The sequence below is a fragment of the Pinus tabuliformis genome, chromosome 4_2 (assembly GCF_031772625.1).
Source record: "Pinus tabuliformis cultivar Carrire ecotype Pingquan chromosome 4_2, CPIR1, whole genome shotgun sequence".
NCBI classification, from domain to species: Eukaryota; Viridiplantae; Streptophyta; class Pinopsida; order Pinales; family Pinaceae; genus Pinus; species Pinus tabuliformis.
Genome location: NC_142304.1, coordinates 1028663044 through 1028678149, shown reverse-complemented (window position 1 = coordinate 1028678149; position 15106 = coordinate 1028663044). Strand labels below are relative to the sequence as shown.

Below are 15106 nucleotides of genomic sequence, written 5' to 3'. Positions count from 1 at the left end.
CAACCTAGAGTGAGTGCAATAAAATTAATTGACCCTTGTATGTCCAATGACAAGTTTGATGAGTTTCTTACCTCCTCTTGTACAATTCATCAATCCATCAATAGTTCTTATGCTTGACAATATCATGCATCAAAAGGTTCACTGTGTTCAAGGAGCTCTTGTGGAGTGTCCAGGAAGTTTTTAGGGAGGCCTAGGGAATGCTCTAGGAGCATCCCAAGAACCACCATGCTCCTTGTAGTGGAAGGAAGCATGAGATGGAGCCTCAGAGCATGCTCCCTATTTTTGAGAGATACACTATCTAGACACCCTAGTCGAAGCATTGTCGAAGGTGGGAGCAACCCCTTCGAGGATGCACCCAATAACATGGCTTTCTACATGTCTTCTCAAAGGAAGTTTCTATGGTTTGTTGCGAAAGCAACAACTTCCCCATACCATTTTAGTTTTTGACTTGTGACAGGGGCAAGAAAGGTTGGGCCCCTCCTTTTTTGAATTCAAGAAGACCAACTTTCAAGCTTTCATAGCATGACATAGGAAATCTTCACTTTGAGTAAGCTCCAAAAAATTTTTAGGATTCCATCAAGTTTTCAAATTCTTTTTCAATATCTTTGAGGTAACTTTCATTGAACAAAATTATTGTATCACAATGCATAAGATTTGTCAATGTGCAGTGTTGCAACTTTGAAAGTCTCAATATTTGCAACATATCGCAACCAAAATCAACTTAAATGTGATCCAATGCAAAACTCAAAATTTTGATGTTTGTGTTGCAGTACACTTCAAGAAGGAAAAAAACACGTGACGTCATGAATGTTTTCAAAGTTACAACATTTTGCAACTTAGGAATTTTTCTTCCCACAACATTGCATGGCACTAAAAAATTCTCTCTTGCAATTTGCAACACTAAAAATCCATCTCTTGCGACTTTTTGCAGCTTAAAAGAAAAAAAACTTGTGTGCAATATATTGCACCTTCAAAGGTTTCTTCATTAAAGATACATCGCAACAGCAAATATTTTCTCACACGACATATCACATGCTTAGAAACTTTCTATCCATGCAACATATTGCAAGCTAAAAGTTTTGTTTCATGCAACATATTGCAAACCACAAATTTGGGGCCATCATGCAAGCATAATGTCACACCAAATTGAAATTTCCAAGAGCAAGACAATCACAATATACAAAGTTTCTTTAAATGCACCAAACTCCAAGTGACTTTTTGAAAAAGGTGAGAGGATGGCAAAAGAGTTAATATACGTTTATAAATTCATTTCATTTCACTCTATTTCTCATGATTGTCTTTGGAACCTATTATCATCAACCAAGTTGCTAAGTGTTGTAGAGATTCTCTCAAATCTGTTGCAATCAAAGATTTTCAGTCCTCGTCATGAATCTTATTTCTCTTTGGACCGAAGATGTCATCTGCCATTAGGGTTTTCTTCTTCTTTTTCATTTGCCACCTAGCCCTTTAAAAGTTAAAAAAAGAAATTCCCCATTAGACTTGGCACACATAGGGATTCAAACCCCTTCTAGCTTAGCTAATAAAAAATGCTAGAGAAACAACCTATTAACTAAGGGATTTAAGTAAGAACCAAAAGTGAAGAAGCCTCTAGACCCATACCAACTCATTTTAGGTTCAACCAAAATACCCAAACCATAAACCTTATACCAACTCAAGTTGGCAAAGAAAAGTGATGGCTCGTGATGCAATAACAAGGAACCAAACCCTTTCCCCATTTCATCTAGAAAGGCGCAAAAGTCATACCATTATTCCACCTTATATCCTCCATTTGAAAGTGAGCTTGAAAACCTACAGGCATGAAACCTAAAAGGAACATGAGATTATCTGCATGGTTATAGGAACAACCCATCTATCATGGCTAGCCCTTTGGGAGCCATCAAACTATCCCATTAATTTTCAAGGAATCACATGCAATTAGTGACTAATTTTGGGGGACCGTCCTAATGCCTAATATGGAAGTGTTCATATTACCTACATGAGGAGAACCATAATAACAATAGCATCCAGTGAAAATACAATTACTCTTTCCATATTGTTACCCATTACCCACCAAAATGGGTAATGCCATAGGAGAAAAAATTTCTCCTACATTTGACAACAAGACAACGAGCACCCCCTACCAACCACCATTAGTTGATGATAATGACATGTGCCTCCACCACTTGCATTAGCCATGTGCTTCTCACCCATCTGGCATTAGCACTTGGATGAAGGTGGGATGCCATTCAAAAGGTACTTTGATCATTTTGAAATCAAGTGCTTATACCTGTTTATTTTGGGCATTTAATATGAATGATGGGGTGATCTAGAATATAGATAGACCTTGATCATATTCTTGTTCTCTCACCTCACCAAGGGGGGTAATCTTTGACCCTAGGCCAGTAGGACCTCCCTTGAGGCCTTTTAGTTTATAGGAGGGGCACTACCTGGGAAGCCATGATTGAGATGGCGTGTTAAATCTTCCCTATGTCATACTTAACACCTTCCATCCCACATTATGAGCCCTATGTTTCACTTCCATTCTTTGAGTACAATTTGTCATTGGTTCTTGAGGATTTGGCACTCACATATTCACATACCTTGAGTTGGGACCAGAAACTTGCCCTAGGAGGTTGATGCAGCTAAAAGAAAAAGAAAATATCATATCATGGCCACAACAAAATAAAAAAGGAAAAATCAAATTCCAAAAGATGGCCAAGACATAAAGATTAGCACATGGGCAAAAGCCTAGCATGAACTCTACCTACCACATACGACTATCACCCAGTTCCTAAGCATTTGATGCTCCATTACATCAAAGAAGAACCCTTGCATTTCCCAACCTCAATAAGTGATAAACCGACTCATTTTAAAGGGTTAATAAAATTGCTACATCATACACAGCAAGTTCTAACCCTTGAGCTATAATCGATAATACAAGGAAAATTCAAGAAGTAGAAGGCGCACAAGAGAGGTGGAAAAACCAAGGCCAAGCTGGTATCTCATGCATCCATGAATGCTCCCTCCTCACAACTATACACTCAGGATATGGACATCCCCATCAGTTGGTCCCTTTCACCATGGCATTTAGACATCAAGTCTTCTTCTTGTTGGAAATAATATTGAGAGGGGGGGTGAATCAGTATTATCTAATTCTTTTCAATTTATACAAATATTTGCAGATCTGACTAATGAAACTTGCATATACCTTCCAGACTTATAATTTAATATATTCTTCAGATGTTGATCATTAATCTGTGAGTCAGAACCATATAATAGTAAACAGGAACACGAAAAATAGATAGTCACACCAAAGAACACAAGATATAAGGTGGAAACCCAATGTGGGTGAAAACCACCTGCTGCAATATGTCTCTATCTTCTTTCAATTAGAAACTTCTTTTTACAATGATTCTGTACTGGTGCAGTCTTATACCAGCACGCAGGCTTCAACCTGCAGAAGGCTACAACCTTCTCTTTTCTTCCAAGGACCTCGTTTCATAAATTTTCAGACTGGATCCATGAATATCAATCAAACATCAAATAGATCTGTAATCAACCAACTTCCTTGTACAAATACTAAATCAATAACTTCTCAATACACAGCAATCAGACACCAATTCAGAACCCTGAACTCAACAGTAATAGACAAAAACAGCAAAAACATTTTTCATGAAAAGTCCGCAACTTCACCAATAGAAATCTGCGGATGTCCGCACTCGTGCTGTGTGAAACCGACGGATCTCCGCACCTGCGCCATGCCTAGCCTGCGGACTTCCGCACCTGCGCCATGTCTGGCCTGCGGTTCTCCGCACCTGCGCTGTGTTGCACCTGCGGTCCTACGGGTATAGATAATTTTTCAAATTTCAAGTATACCCCAGACTATCAGATTTACAGATCTGATCACGCGCCAAGGAGATCTCGACCCATCAGTAGATCTGTCTTCTAATACTCAGGTTTCTCCTTGATTTAGATCCAGCTATCACTCACCAACCGATCACCAGAATTTCATATCTTGTTCTTCTTAAGATATTCAACACATGAGTGCCCAGCCAAATGATCTCCTTTCCTTTTTATAGACTAGGCCTTACTCAAACCAAGGTCCAAAACCATAGAAATCCAATACTAGGGACCCAAAACCGGGGTTCAATACTTTAGAAGCAAAACCACGGACCAAAACCATAGGATCAAAAACGTCGGACAAATACCATGGACCAACCATAAGATTTCCCACGTGCGCGCGTTTTTCTCTGCATGAAAGTTCATGTACTTTACGACCGCACTTTTTGTTCGGCACACCTGCGAACATGTCCGCACCTTTTGTTCTGCACACCTGCGGAACCTGCCGATGACCGCAGCTTTGTGAACAGGAACCTGCGAACCTGCCATTTTCTACCATTCTGAGAGCCTGAACTTGTGATCTGCTACTTGAGTGAATTGCCATCAAGGACAACACCTGTGTCATAATGCCAACACTTCCCTCCATTACCACATTATTATTCACTAACACCTATCAATTGAAGGGTGGACCCAGAAATTGTTACTTCCCCTTAGGAGCTGGAAGGACCTAATAGGGTTGACCTTTAGCCACCCCTACCTAGGGAGAAAACACCTTTGCAAGATCATGGTACTGATTCAGAAAGGGATCCTTGTTTGTGTTGATTTTCTAGTGCATTCAAAACTAGTATAGTTTTTCACAATTGATAACTACTTCTAATAATGTAATCAGTCTTATTTTAGCATTTCAGTCATTAAGCAACTATACATGAAAAACTTCAAGCATTCAATTTCATCCATAGAGAAATAGAGATCACAGAAAATAGTGGAACAAGAAACAAGAAACAAGAGACACCAAAATTAGTGTCATAGCCAGGGAAAAACCCACAAGGGGAAAACCCAACCAATCTTTCCTTATGAGAGAGAAATTATGTTCATCAATAGTACATCAAAGAATATTCCAACAAGATTCCAAATTTGACCTCAATTTGTCCAAGTCAAAACCTGTAAATAATGATAGAGAAAGTCAACTTCTAGTTAAAGTCAAGTTTGCAACAATAAGGCCAAATTTCGGCTTGTGGAAGCTCTGAAATAAGAGGGTTGACATTCGGTCAACCTCAGTCAAAACAGTACCTGCAATTCTCAATCAAACACCTCAGTCAAGCCTACGGTCAACAAAAGTCAACAGGCCTGAAACAGAGATGAATATTTAGTCAAACAGAGTCAAAGTCCTCCTGCAATGCTTAACCTCCAAGACAGTGAAATAATTTGAACAAAATAAACTATCAAATGGGAACTATATCGAGTACCTATTTTTTGAGGTAGCAAAAAATTATCCGATTTTGGAAAGTGTTGATTCATAATACACCTTTTTTTAAGCATATTTTTGACACTTTAAATTTTCTTATGTATCAAGTATTAACATTTTTTTTAAATGTTAATGATTTTCATGTTGATTTTGAAAAGTGTTGATCCGTGTGAGTTTCTAGAGAATTCTCACCTTGACTTAATTAATTCAGATTAATTAACCAGTTTTCCTAAGTTTAGACTTAGGAAACATTAAAAAATATGTTAATAATCTAATTAAACCATCTCTAGGTGGAATTTCCAGAAACGATTTCTAGGTTATGGAGAACTCGTGTATTCTAGCCTCTCCACCAATTTTCGTGACTAGAACACATCCGATGCTACAAAAACTAACAAATTATGCCTTCCAACCAACTTCCAAAATCAAAGCCAAGACTAATCAAATTTACCCAGTAACTGGCACAGCCATCAAAGACAAAGGGAAGGAGTTCCCCCCCTACTCTCTCAAACACCACTTGTTCTGCCCCAAAGACAGCCAGTTCCACTGGCCAAGTGAAGCAAATCTACTGCTCTTATCATTGAAAATATGGGCATTCAGATGAATATCATTCTTTGCGTGCCAAAGAGGCCAAGGCTCTCCTTTCTGAACTGCAATGGATAATTGAAGGACTTAGTCCACGGAACAGTTAGAGGAACCTGAGTTACATTATCTCTATTCCTCCAACCCTATGTTGGTCCTCCTAGCCCAGCATGATCTCGAGCAAGAACCTCTCCACTCAAACATCCTAGATCAAGCAAAAATGTGGACAACTCATCATGGTCAGTGGCAGTCATAAGAACTTGATTTCTCAGAAATTGGTCAGCTCATTCCAGCTCGCTACCACACTACATCCACATCCATATCATCTTGGATGGGTAAAAGGAAGCAAGTTCATCCAAACATATCACATGTGTTTTCACTTTTCCTATTGGACCTTTCATTGATATAATTGATTGTGATAATACAACAATGGATTTTTGTCAAATCATATCAGTTAGACACAAGGGCACAGTATGATGGGTTTTTAACAACTATAAACTTCACAGGAATGGTAAAAATTACCAATTAGCATCCTCCCCCTCAACCAAGTTGGAGGGCTATAAAGCAAAGTCAAAATTCAAAAATTGAGAACTTCATTTTCTGCTTCAGTGCTCATTCATCCAGCCCTGCCACAGCCTTCTCCACAGGGTTCAGACTTCACCAACAGAACACTTTGTTCATAGTCCCTCACCACACATGGATCGATACATTCAAACTACTGCACCTACCCTTCAGCAGCCCATGGTAAGTATAAATCTTCAGACCTCTGTTTATAACTTGATTTGTAAGAAATTAGTGTGAGCTTTGTTTTCTTTTTTAATGTTTATTTACATTTTAGTCACTGAGATGCCAATTGGAACAGCCAATGTGTCAGTCAAACTAACCAAAATGCCAGCTGAAATGGCCAATACAGTGTTTCAAAATTTTAAATGCCACTGAAACATTTTAGTCATGTTTCAAAGGTGTTTCGTTCAAGGAAACATTCTGACACATGTTTCCAGCACCTCAGGGTGGAGTTTCCTGTAACATATCTTTGTAGTGCCATGAATTTGGCAATATTCTTATATAGAGAGAGACCAAGTTTTGTGATGCATCAATCAGACAAAGTTAATGATGTGCATATCATAAAAATCACATTGGGGCTATTTTTCCCTCATTGCAATACTTTTGCATTAATTATGTGGTTGTTTATTTTGCGTTTTTTAATCACTTCAACAATATAGAACAAATGACACAACATTTTGGCACCAGAGCCATCAATTGAGATTTCTAAGAATCATCTTCGAAAGATCTTCTCCACAAGTATTCATATCAACATTTTTCTTACAAGGTTCTCAAATTAGCTTAAACTGAAGTTCCCAAAGTAAAATAAAGCATTATTAATGTCTGAACATAGCCATGAAGAGACAAAAGTTTATGCACGACAGGGAAAATACTGAAGAACAAAAATGGGTTACTCTTCAAGATTACCTAGATTACATATGTAAAAAGATACAACAAATAAACTTATCTAATCAATCAATTGAATAGCAAGGCCTAAAAGAGATGATGCTGTTGATGAGATTCAAACTGGGAGACAATAAAAGTACAAACTGCAACATCATTTCAATTCACTAGGAAGTTACACCAAAAGAATGTAAAAAACAAAAACAATCGTGTCCTGATAGTTTTATGTTTGAATGTGCAGAAACAGGTATGGAATTTACATTTGAGGCCTTTATTACTAGATCTCAGAAGGTTTGCGTTTACTAACCTAGGCTCATGGACACAAACTTCACTGTGGAAGCATATTTTGGGGTCTACAACATAGACTTTTCAATGTTTTCCTTTTAAGCAGATATAGTTGACCCAGAAAAATGAGATAAAATTTATACCATGATGATCACTTACCAAAACATCAAGTGGACTCCTTATAAGTATGAAATGTTTTCCCTTCTTCATCAAGTCTTTTGCCAAAGAAGGCAGGCGTTGTTTTGCAATGTGCTGCAAAAGCATTATGATAATCAGAAGAGAAAAATCATGAAATGCAATACTTGAACTTACAAAAGCTGAGTCAATGTTTAAGTGAACAAGATGAAATTACATGGAATTGACATAAAGATGCAGAAAGGTAGTGATTTCTTTCTAAAACCATCAACATGGTTTACATAATATGTTACATGCCACAGAGAACAGATCTTACAGCCCAACCACTCCCTTTGGAAAATGTGATCGACCAACTGCTCCAGCTAAAAAAATGGTAATGACATCTATTGGGTGCTGAAAATATTCCAGAAACAAGATTCAACATGTACATGAGATGAGACATACAAAGTGTCTCACATCAATAATTTGAATGCCTTGAACACTACACAGTTAAAAATTAAAAAGAGATAGCCGGAATAGAACAGAATAGAATAGAGTTCAGTCAAAAAACAGCATATATCCACACCAGCCAAACACTTTAAGACAGGCTTGTTACCCACCACCAGTGGGTGACCCCATAGGAGAATTTTTCTCCTAGTTTTGTTTTCAGCGGGCAGCCAGAAGTCCTTGATAGCCCCCAGTGTAGCTGATGTTGTGCCAGATGTCTCCGCTCCCTGAGCCAGTTATTGTCCCCTCGCCCATCTGTTGAGATCATATGTTTGAAGGTGGGCCATTCAATCCTAAAGGTATGATTTTTCATTATGTAATTGGGTGCTTATGCTTGTTTTTCTTGGGCACACTTGGGTATCGATTATGAGGAAGGGTTCTGACTATAGTCTTATTCCCTTACCTTAACTGGGGAGTTAATCCTCAACCCTAGTCCTGTGGGATCTCCCCCACTGGCTTACAATTTTAGGATGGGCACCACTTGGGAAACCCTGATTTTGGTAGCATGGTCCCGTTTTTCCGTTCCACATTTTTCACTCCCCTCCGCACATTACATGCATTATTTCATCATCTTCCCTATCTAGGTCCACATGACCATTGGGTCCACAGGGCTCTAGTACTCCCCCTCCCCTTGTCCACATGTTTGGGTCGGGCTGGGAATAATGCCTCAAAGGTTGATGCAGCTAAAAAAAGAAAGACAAAAGCATAATATGGCCACATACAAAAGGAAATATTACCACAAAATGCAAAAGATGGTCAAGAAAATAAAATTTAGCATGTGGGCAAAAGCCAAACATGAGCTCTACCCCTTATCATTATGGCCATCACCTTGGTTCCTAGGGCCCCTATGAGTGCCCCTTGCATCATTAAGGAACCCATGTATGTCCCAACCCCTGGTGGGCGATGAACTGCCCCACCTTAAGGGGGTAATCATTGCTATATCATACACATCATGCTCTCATCCCCTGAAGCCCCGAGTAGTAAAATAAAAGAAAATCAATAAAAGGCAAAAGGCAAATGAAGAAGGGTGGAAAAACAAAGGTCGGGGTAACTCATGTACCACGATTGCTCCCTCCTACATTCATACACCCAAATATGTGGACATCCCTCATCATTACCACCCTTGAGCCCATGTCATTTGGCCTTGAGACCCCTGTGTCCCCATCCACCTCATTATTATCCACATGGCACCTACCGCTTGAAGCCTGAAGGATGTACCTTGGTCATGTCCTTCCCTTTAGGGACTAGGAACACCTAATAGGGTGGTTTATTAACTACTCCTACCAAGGGAGGTAACACCATTACATGCTCAAAGCCCCAAATCTGGAAGGGAAACCCACTATGAAGTGTCCATTTCTGCCCTTGATTAACGAGCTTATTCACTCAATTGCACTAATGAATTATTGTATCTGAAGGTGAGGAGACGCATTGGATCTTATACAGGATTGGCAGGTGGTTTCACTTTAGGCTTGGCCTCCCTATACGGGATCCAAGCCCACCAGAGGATCATATTAACACTTGTAGGGGAAGTGTTGAGAGCCATGGGTTTTCATCATGTGACAAAGCATTATCTCATGCCATGGGCAGCCTCAGCACCTTCGCAACTTGTTCATTTCCCCACATTATGTGCAAGATGATGCACTTGGACCAGCAGTGCCCCCAGTCAACTTAGCATTGTATACAGGGGTTGGCGGCTAATCCGAGGCCCAGAGGAGGTTTGCCTCATCCTTGAGACATGGGAGGGAAATCACCATCTTCCTGCCCTCATTTGGAGTAGTCAATAGGCTTATTTTACACCAGGAGACCCATGGGACCACTACTTGTGCTCCAGAGCCACTTTGGAGCACCACATGATGTTTTACATGGAGATCAAGGGGCCACCCCCTTGACCATCATTCATGGAGCCCTCTTCTTCATCCTAGCCCTTGAGGACACGATTAGACCTTCCAACGGGCCTTCTACACCATTGTTTCATCACTTCAGCTTCATTTGGATGGCTTATTCTACACTTTATGGGCTATTTGGTGGGCTTGTCACCAAAGTTATGTTATTTTGCACATTGGCATTTTAGGCTAATTCAAACTCTTAGAGGCTCATATAAATAAAGCTAAGCCTCATTTGTATCAAACATGATCATCACACTTGGATATCTCTCTCTTGAGAATTTCGCACTTTTCTTTGATGTCTATTGGAGCTCTTTTGATGCATTTCGATATATTTGGAAGCCGAAGTCTTGGTCTTTCTTGGAGTCGCTACCTTGATCTTAGATTGGATATATCTCTTGTTATCTTGTAAGTGATTTTGTTGAAGATTTTTTTCATGTAATAATGTCTAATGTGTGGAAATTTTGCAACTAGCTAGTTCTTCTTGTGCCCTAATTATTGAATATCATTGTAAAAATTGTTAGATTGCAAATTTGTGCATGTTACTCATTGAATAACAAGTAGATGAATGTTCCTAGTGGATTGAAATCTAATTTTCTTCCATAAAAGTCCATAGATCTTGGGTGGGTAATTGTTGAAAAGTTGGTGCTAAGGCATCACTTTTTAGCCTCCTTGAAGACAACTTCGGCCAAATTTCCAATCACATAGACTTTGTAGCCCAAGGACTAGGCACTAATCCAAGAAATTTGGTGATCACCCTCTCCTTTCCCTTTCTTTTTCTCTTCTCGAGATTTCGGCCCCTTTTTCCTAGAAAACTAGCTAGGGAACACTGTGAAATCCTTTGGAGGGCATATTTTTCAAATTCTTCTGGATAGGGATCTATGTTGATGTTTTCTCTAGAGCATCTCAAATTTTGAAGCAATTCTCACGATGGAATCTCAAGATATTTGATGCCATAGCGGTTTCCCTAAAAAGGTAACCTAAGTAATCCTTCTTTGATAAGGTGGCATTTTTGAGGGTAGTATGAGCCTAATATTCATTTGAATAAATCATAAGAACACCTTTCCTTTATCTTACCTTGACCTAGAAGTGCTTTGGAGGGAATTTCCTCCCATGATTATCCTAAAAACCCTAGGTCTAGTGTAATCCCTAGCTAGGTTTCTCAAGAATAGTGAAAGCATACTTGAAGGTATATAATCATCTTTCAAAGCTTCTTGAGAAGTCCTATATCATATTGAGTGTCTTGACCATAGACATATTCATCATTATTGAACATTCCTAAACCCTAAGTCTTGACTCTCCTCTTAGGTCTTTCTTAGAGAGCCTTTAGCTTCTCTTGAAGCATTGAGCCCTAATTGAGGCTCTCCTTGCCTTGGAAATCACTTCATACCTTGCCATTGATCCTATCATTTCGGGTGATTTCCTTCATACTGGGACTCCTCCCATCAGTGAAAGTTTGTAAAGAGCAGGGGACACTGATTGAGGTGACAGTGGGTCTTTGTCTCATTGCTTTCATCTAGTCTACTAGTTGTCCCTTATGTAACCCTCCTAGGATCCCTGCTAGATTGTGGAAAAATACTTTTGGCACCTTTGTTGAGGAAGAAGCGAGTCTACCTTTATGAAATATTCACCTTCTTCCTTAACAACAAAATAGATCCTTATCCGGTGACTCCATTGGAAGAACGAAGCCCTTGTTCTTCATTGAGCTTCAAAGTCAATGCTTGTAGGGTGAAGCAAGCATATCTCAAGGCATTTTTGAATTCACCCTGGCGACTCCTACATGACTGATATGTGTAACCTAATAGGATGTCTTACTTTGATGAAATCCCCACCTTGGACATCACTGGCATCCCTGGACACCCTAATCATGTCACCTGGACTACCATACGTGGGGTGCCCAAGTTTGATGGTGATCCACTTTCTGCAATTGATCATGTGGTGAGATTTGTTGCATATGCCTCAAAGGTTGAGGTGGTTCATCATGATGTCCTCATAATGTTATTCATGAGATCCCTCCATGGTCATAATTCATGGTTATATAATTGCAAGCCTAGGAGCATCTCATCAATTGAAGCATTCTTTGATAGCTTTCTTGAACATTTTCGAGCTAGGGAACAAGTCTGCCAAGCATTAGATATTCAAGAGAAAGCCTTCATTGAACATGAGGACGATCATGAAGAAGGGGATTCCTTAGAAAGTAGAATAGAAGGTGACCCCATCTTTTTCAAGGATGTTGTCTATGACATTGTGCATATCAAGGACCTTGAGAAAGATGACCCCATTGGCCCCTTCGATGTTGACATTAGTGATTACTTGCCTATTGAAGAGGGGAAGTGGGAGATCGATGGACATCGTTTTGATAAGGACCCTATCTATGATATTGATGATGATAATATCAATAGGAGCCTTGTCTTTCCCGACCTTCCTTATGATCCTGGGGATATATTCGAGTCACCTATGGACCTTTTCCTCACCCCTTTTCATATGATTACTAATGATGATGAGTCTTTTCCCCCTCCTAAGTATGATCATTGGGAAAAACAACTCATTCACCATGATCCTTCGTGCCAACCTCCTCCTTTTCCTTCCTGTCATGACCTTAAGGCAACCATGAAGCATGTCATCATTAAAAAGGACCATGATGAGGATGATATGCCTGAGGTAGCCCTTCATCAGAGGTTCATGAGCTTGATTGTTGATATCTCTATCTTTTGGCTGGAAGAGAGGATCCAATGGAGCAAGTTGCATCCCTCTTTTCCTTCTTCATCCATGATCTTCCATATATGGTCACTTTATTTTCCCACCTCCCACCCTTGTGACCTAGCACATGAGTATCATGATTGTCATGTTTGCTCTCAAGTATATATCATGATAAATCATAGGGGTAGGAAATCCGATATTGATTGGATGATATGTTGGTTGCATTGGCTTTATGATTACACTTAGTATTTGTAATTTTACATAGTGTAATATGCATCTTAGTGTAGGATGTATTGACCATGCATATGTCAACAGTTCCAAGAAGCAAAGTACACAGTAGTGGATAAAATATTTTAAAGTCATTGTCATCATTATAGTCCCAAATTCTGCAGTTTCATTGTAAAAATGATTCTAGTATGACTATGAAGCCATGTAAAAACATCTAGGTAAGCCTTTGATGCTTAACAAAGGGTTTCACTCTAGGGAGTTTTTTACCCTCCAATTATTCGCGTTTCCAAAACCAAATAATTGGAAGAGTTTTTCTCCTAGGCATCCCCCAAAGCTAGAGTGGAATTCTCTGATAAGGTCCTAGGTGAGTCCTATTGTTATCAAGTCTATGTATTTTTATCATACTAGATCATTTGTCTTGTGTCGCGGAATTTGATCGAGTCCAAGAGGTCATGTGTCTATTGTAAATTCCCCTTCTAAAAGGATGTCTATGTAAAATTATCTTGATGTAAAATGTGTTGTCTATGGATATTTTTGGTGAATCGTTACTCATAAGTAGACACCATTGCCAAAATAATTTTAAGACCACTTTGAGGGTGGAAAATATGTATAATCCCCTAGTGAGTCATTTTATTTATTTTCTAGCAAAAAAAAAAAAAAACTAATAAGCCGAAAATTGTCAAGAAAAATAAAAATGAGAGGAAAAATTAATCTCTCCAAGTGGAAAAAATTATTGAGGACCTTTTTCAAAAGGAAAAATCAAGTCAAAATTAAAAGGCCTCATTTCCAAGGCAAAATGTCCCAGTTGAGAAATTCATTGGAACAAGAAGATTATTTCTCTGGCAAAACCGAATTTCTTGGACCAGGTGGTCGACTAAATGCACAAGTTATGACAATTCTGATTTTTGAAGTTTCTTCAGTGGTCTTGTTATTACTAGACTGGGACAGGTTGGGTTGTATCAACCTTCAACCAAGTGTAACTATTTCAAACCAACTTTAGACTAGAAGTTAGTCCTTCCAATCGGAGAGGGCTCTCTCAAAATATTTATAAAATGACTTGTGATTTAATAAGTGAGGAAAAATGTGATGACTGCTACCATTGGGCATGGAGTCAAATTAAAACAGATTATGATCAACAATAGTGTTTAATGGAAGCTGAGGCATTTATGGCTTTAAAACTGATACAAATGGATACCCACAGTCATACACAGTAAATGAAGGAAATTGGAGTTGTTTGATAGATTTCCAAGTAATCAAGATACTATGTAAAACTTGAAACAACATAATAAAAACTCATAAAAGCCATAACACGAATCCTAGGTACAAAAACAAAGTTGCTACTGATTTTCTATTAAAAGAACAAAATATTACAGAAGGTCAGTTTTTCACACTCTCCATCAACCCCTCTCAGAGTCAAAAATCTGCCTATTTATAGAGAAAGGATCCCTTTACATATCTTGCCACTTGGGCCAAATTCGATTTATTGTTCTAGAGACCTGTTCCTCCTTTTTCTTCTAACTAGCAGAGTTTTCATAGGAATTTTATGTTTTAACAGAGTTTGAATACAAATAGGAGTCACATCTAAATAGAATTCATCCAACTGTTACAATAATTCAGGAAAAAATTGCAACTGTTTGTAATGTTGGCATTGTATTTGTGGAAATTCAGAGCATCCGGCCTTTTGAATTCTGTTGTGTTGTTTTTGGGCCTTTAAATAAGCAATATGGTTTATCGTGCTGGTAGGCGTGTTGTTTGTTGTTTCGAACATGTTTGAAAGTGCCTTCACTGTCTTCTTTGTCTCGCTGTCCTCTTTTCTCTGCGTTCTGTTTGATGACCATGATGTTGGATATATGCCGAAAGACACCCTCGCTGTCCCACTAAGCGGAAGCGAAAAGGGCAATTTAATATTCATTGATCTGGATCGTTGATCCGGCCTGCTTCGATCTAGGCCGTTGATCCGGGCCTGCTTCAATCTAGGCCATTGATCCGAGCCTGTTGTTGTCGCAGTCGCAATACGTCATCGGAAAGCGAAAAGGAGCTTTGACATTGATTTTATGGT

At 39.0% G+C, this 15106-nt stretch overlaps 1 protein-coding gene across 2 annotated transcripts in view; it reads right to left on the bottom strand.

Moving 5' to 3' along the window:
- LOC149173132 (branched-chain-amino-acid aminotransferase-like protein 2) overlaps nt 1-15106 on the bottom strand; it is a 381995-nt gene that overhangs the window by 311650 nt on the left and 55239 nt on the right. For both annotated transcript variants that reach the window (XM_089424502.1, XM_089424501.1), the window contains one exon: nt 7775-7867. In XM_089424502.1, coding sequence (XP_089280628.1) covers nt 7775-7867 — 93 coding nt within the window. The remainder of the gene's footprint in view (nt 1-7774; nt 7868-15106) is intronic.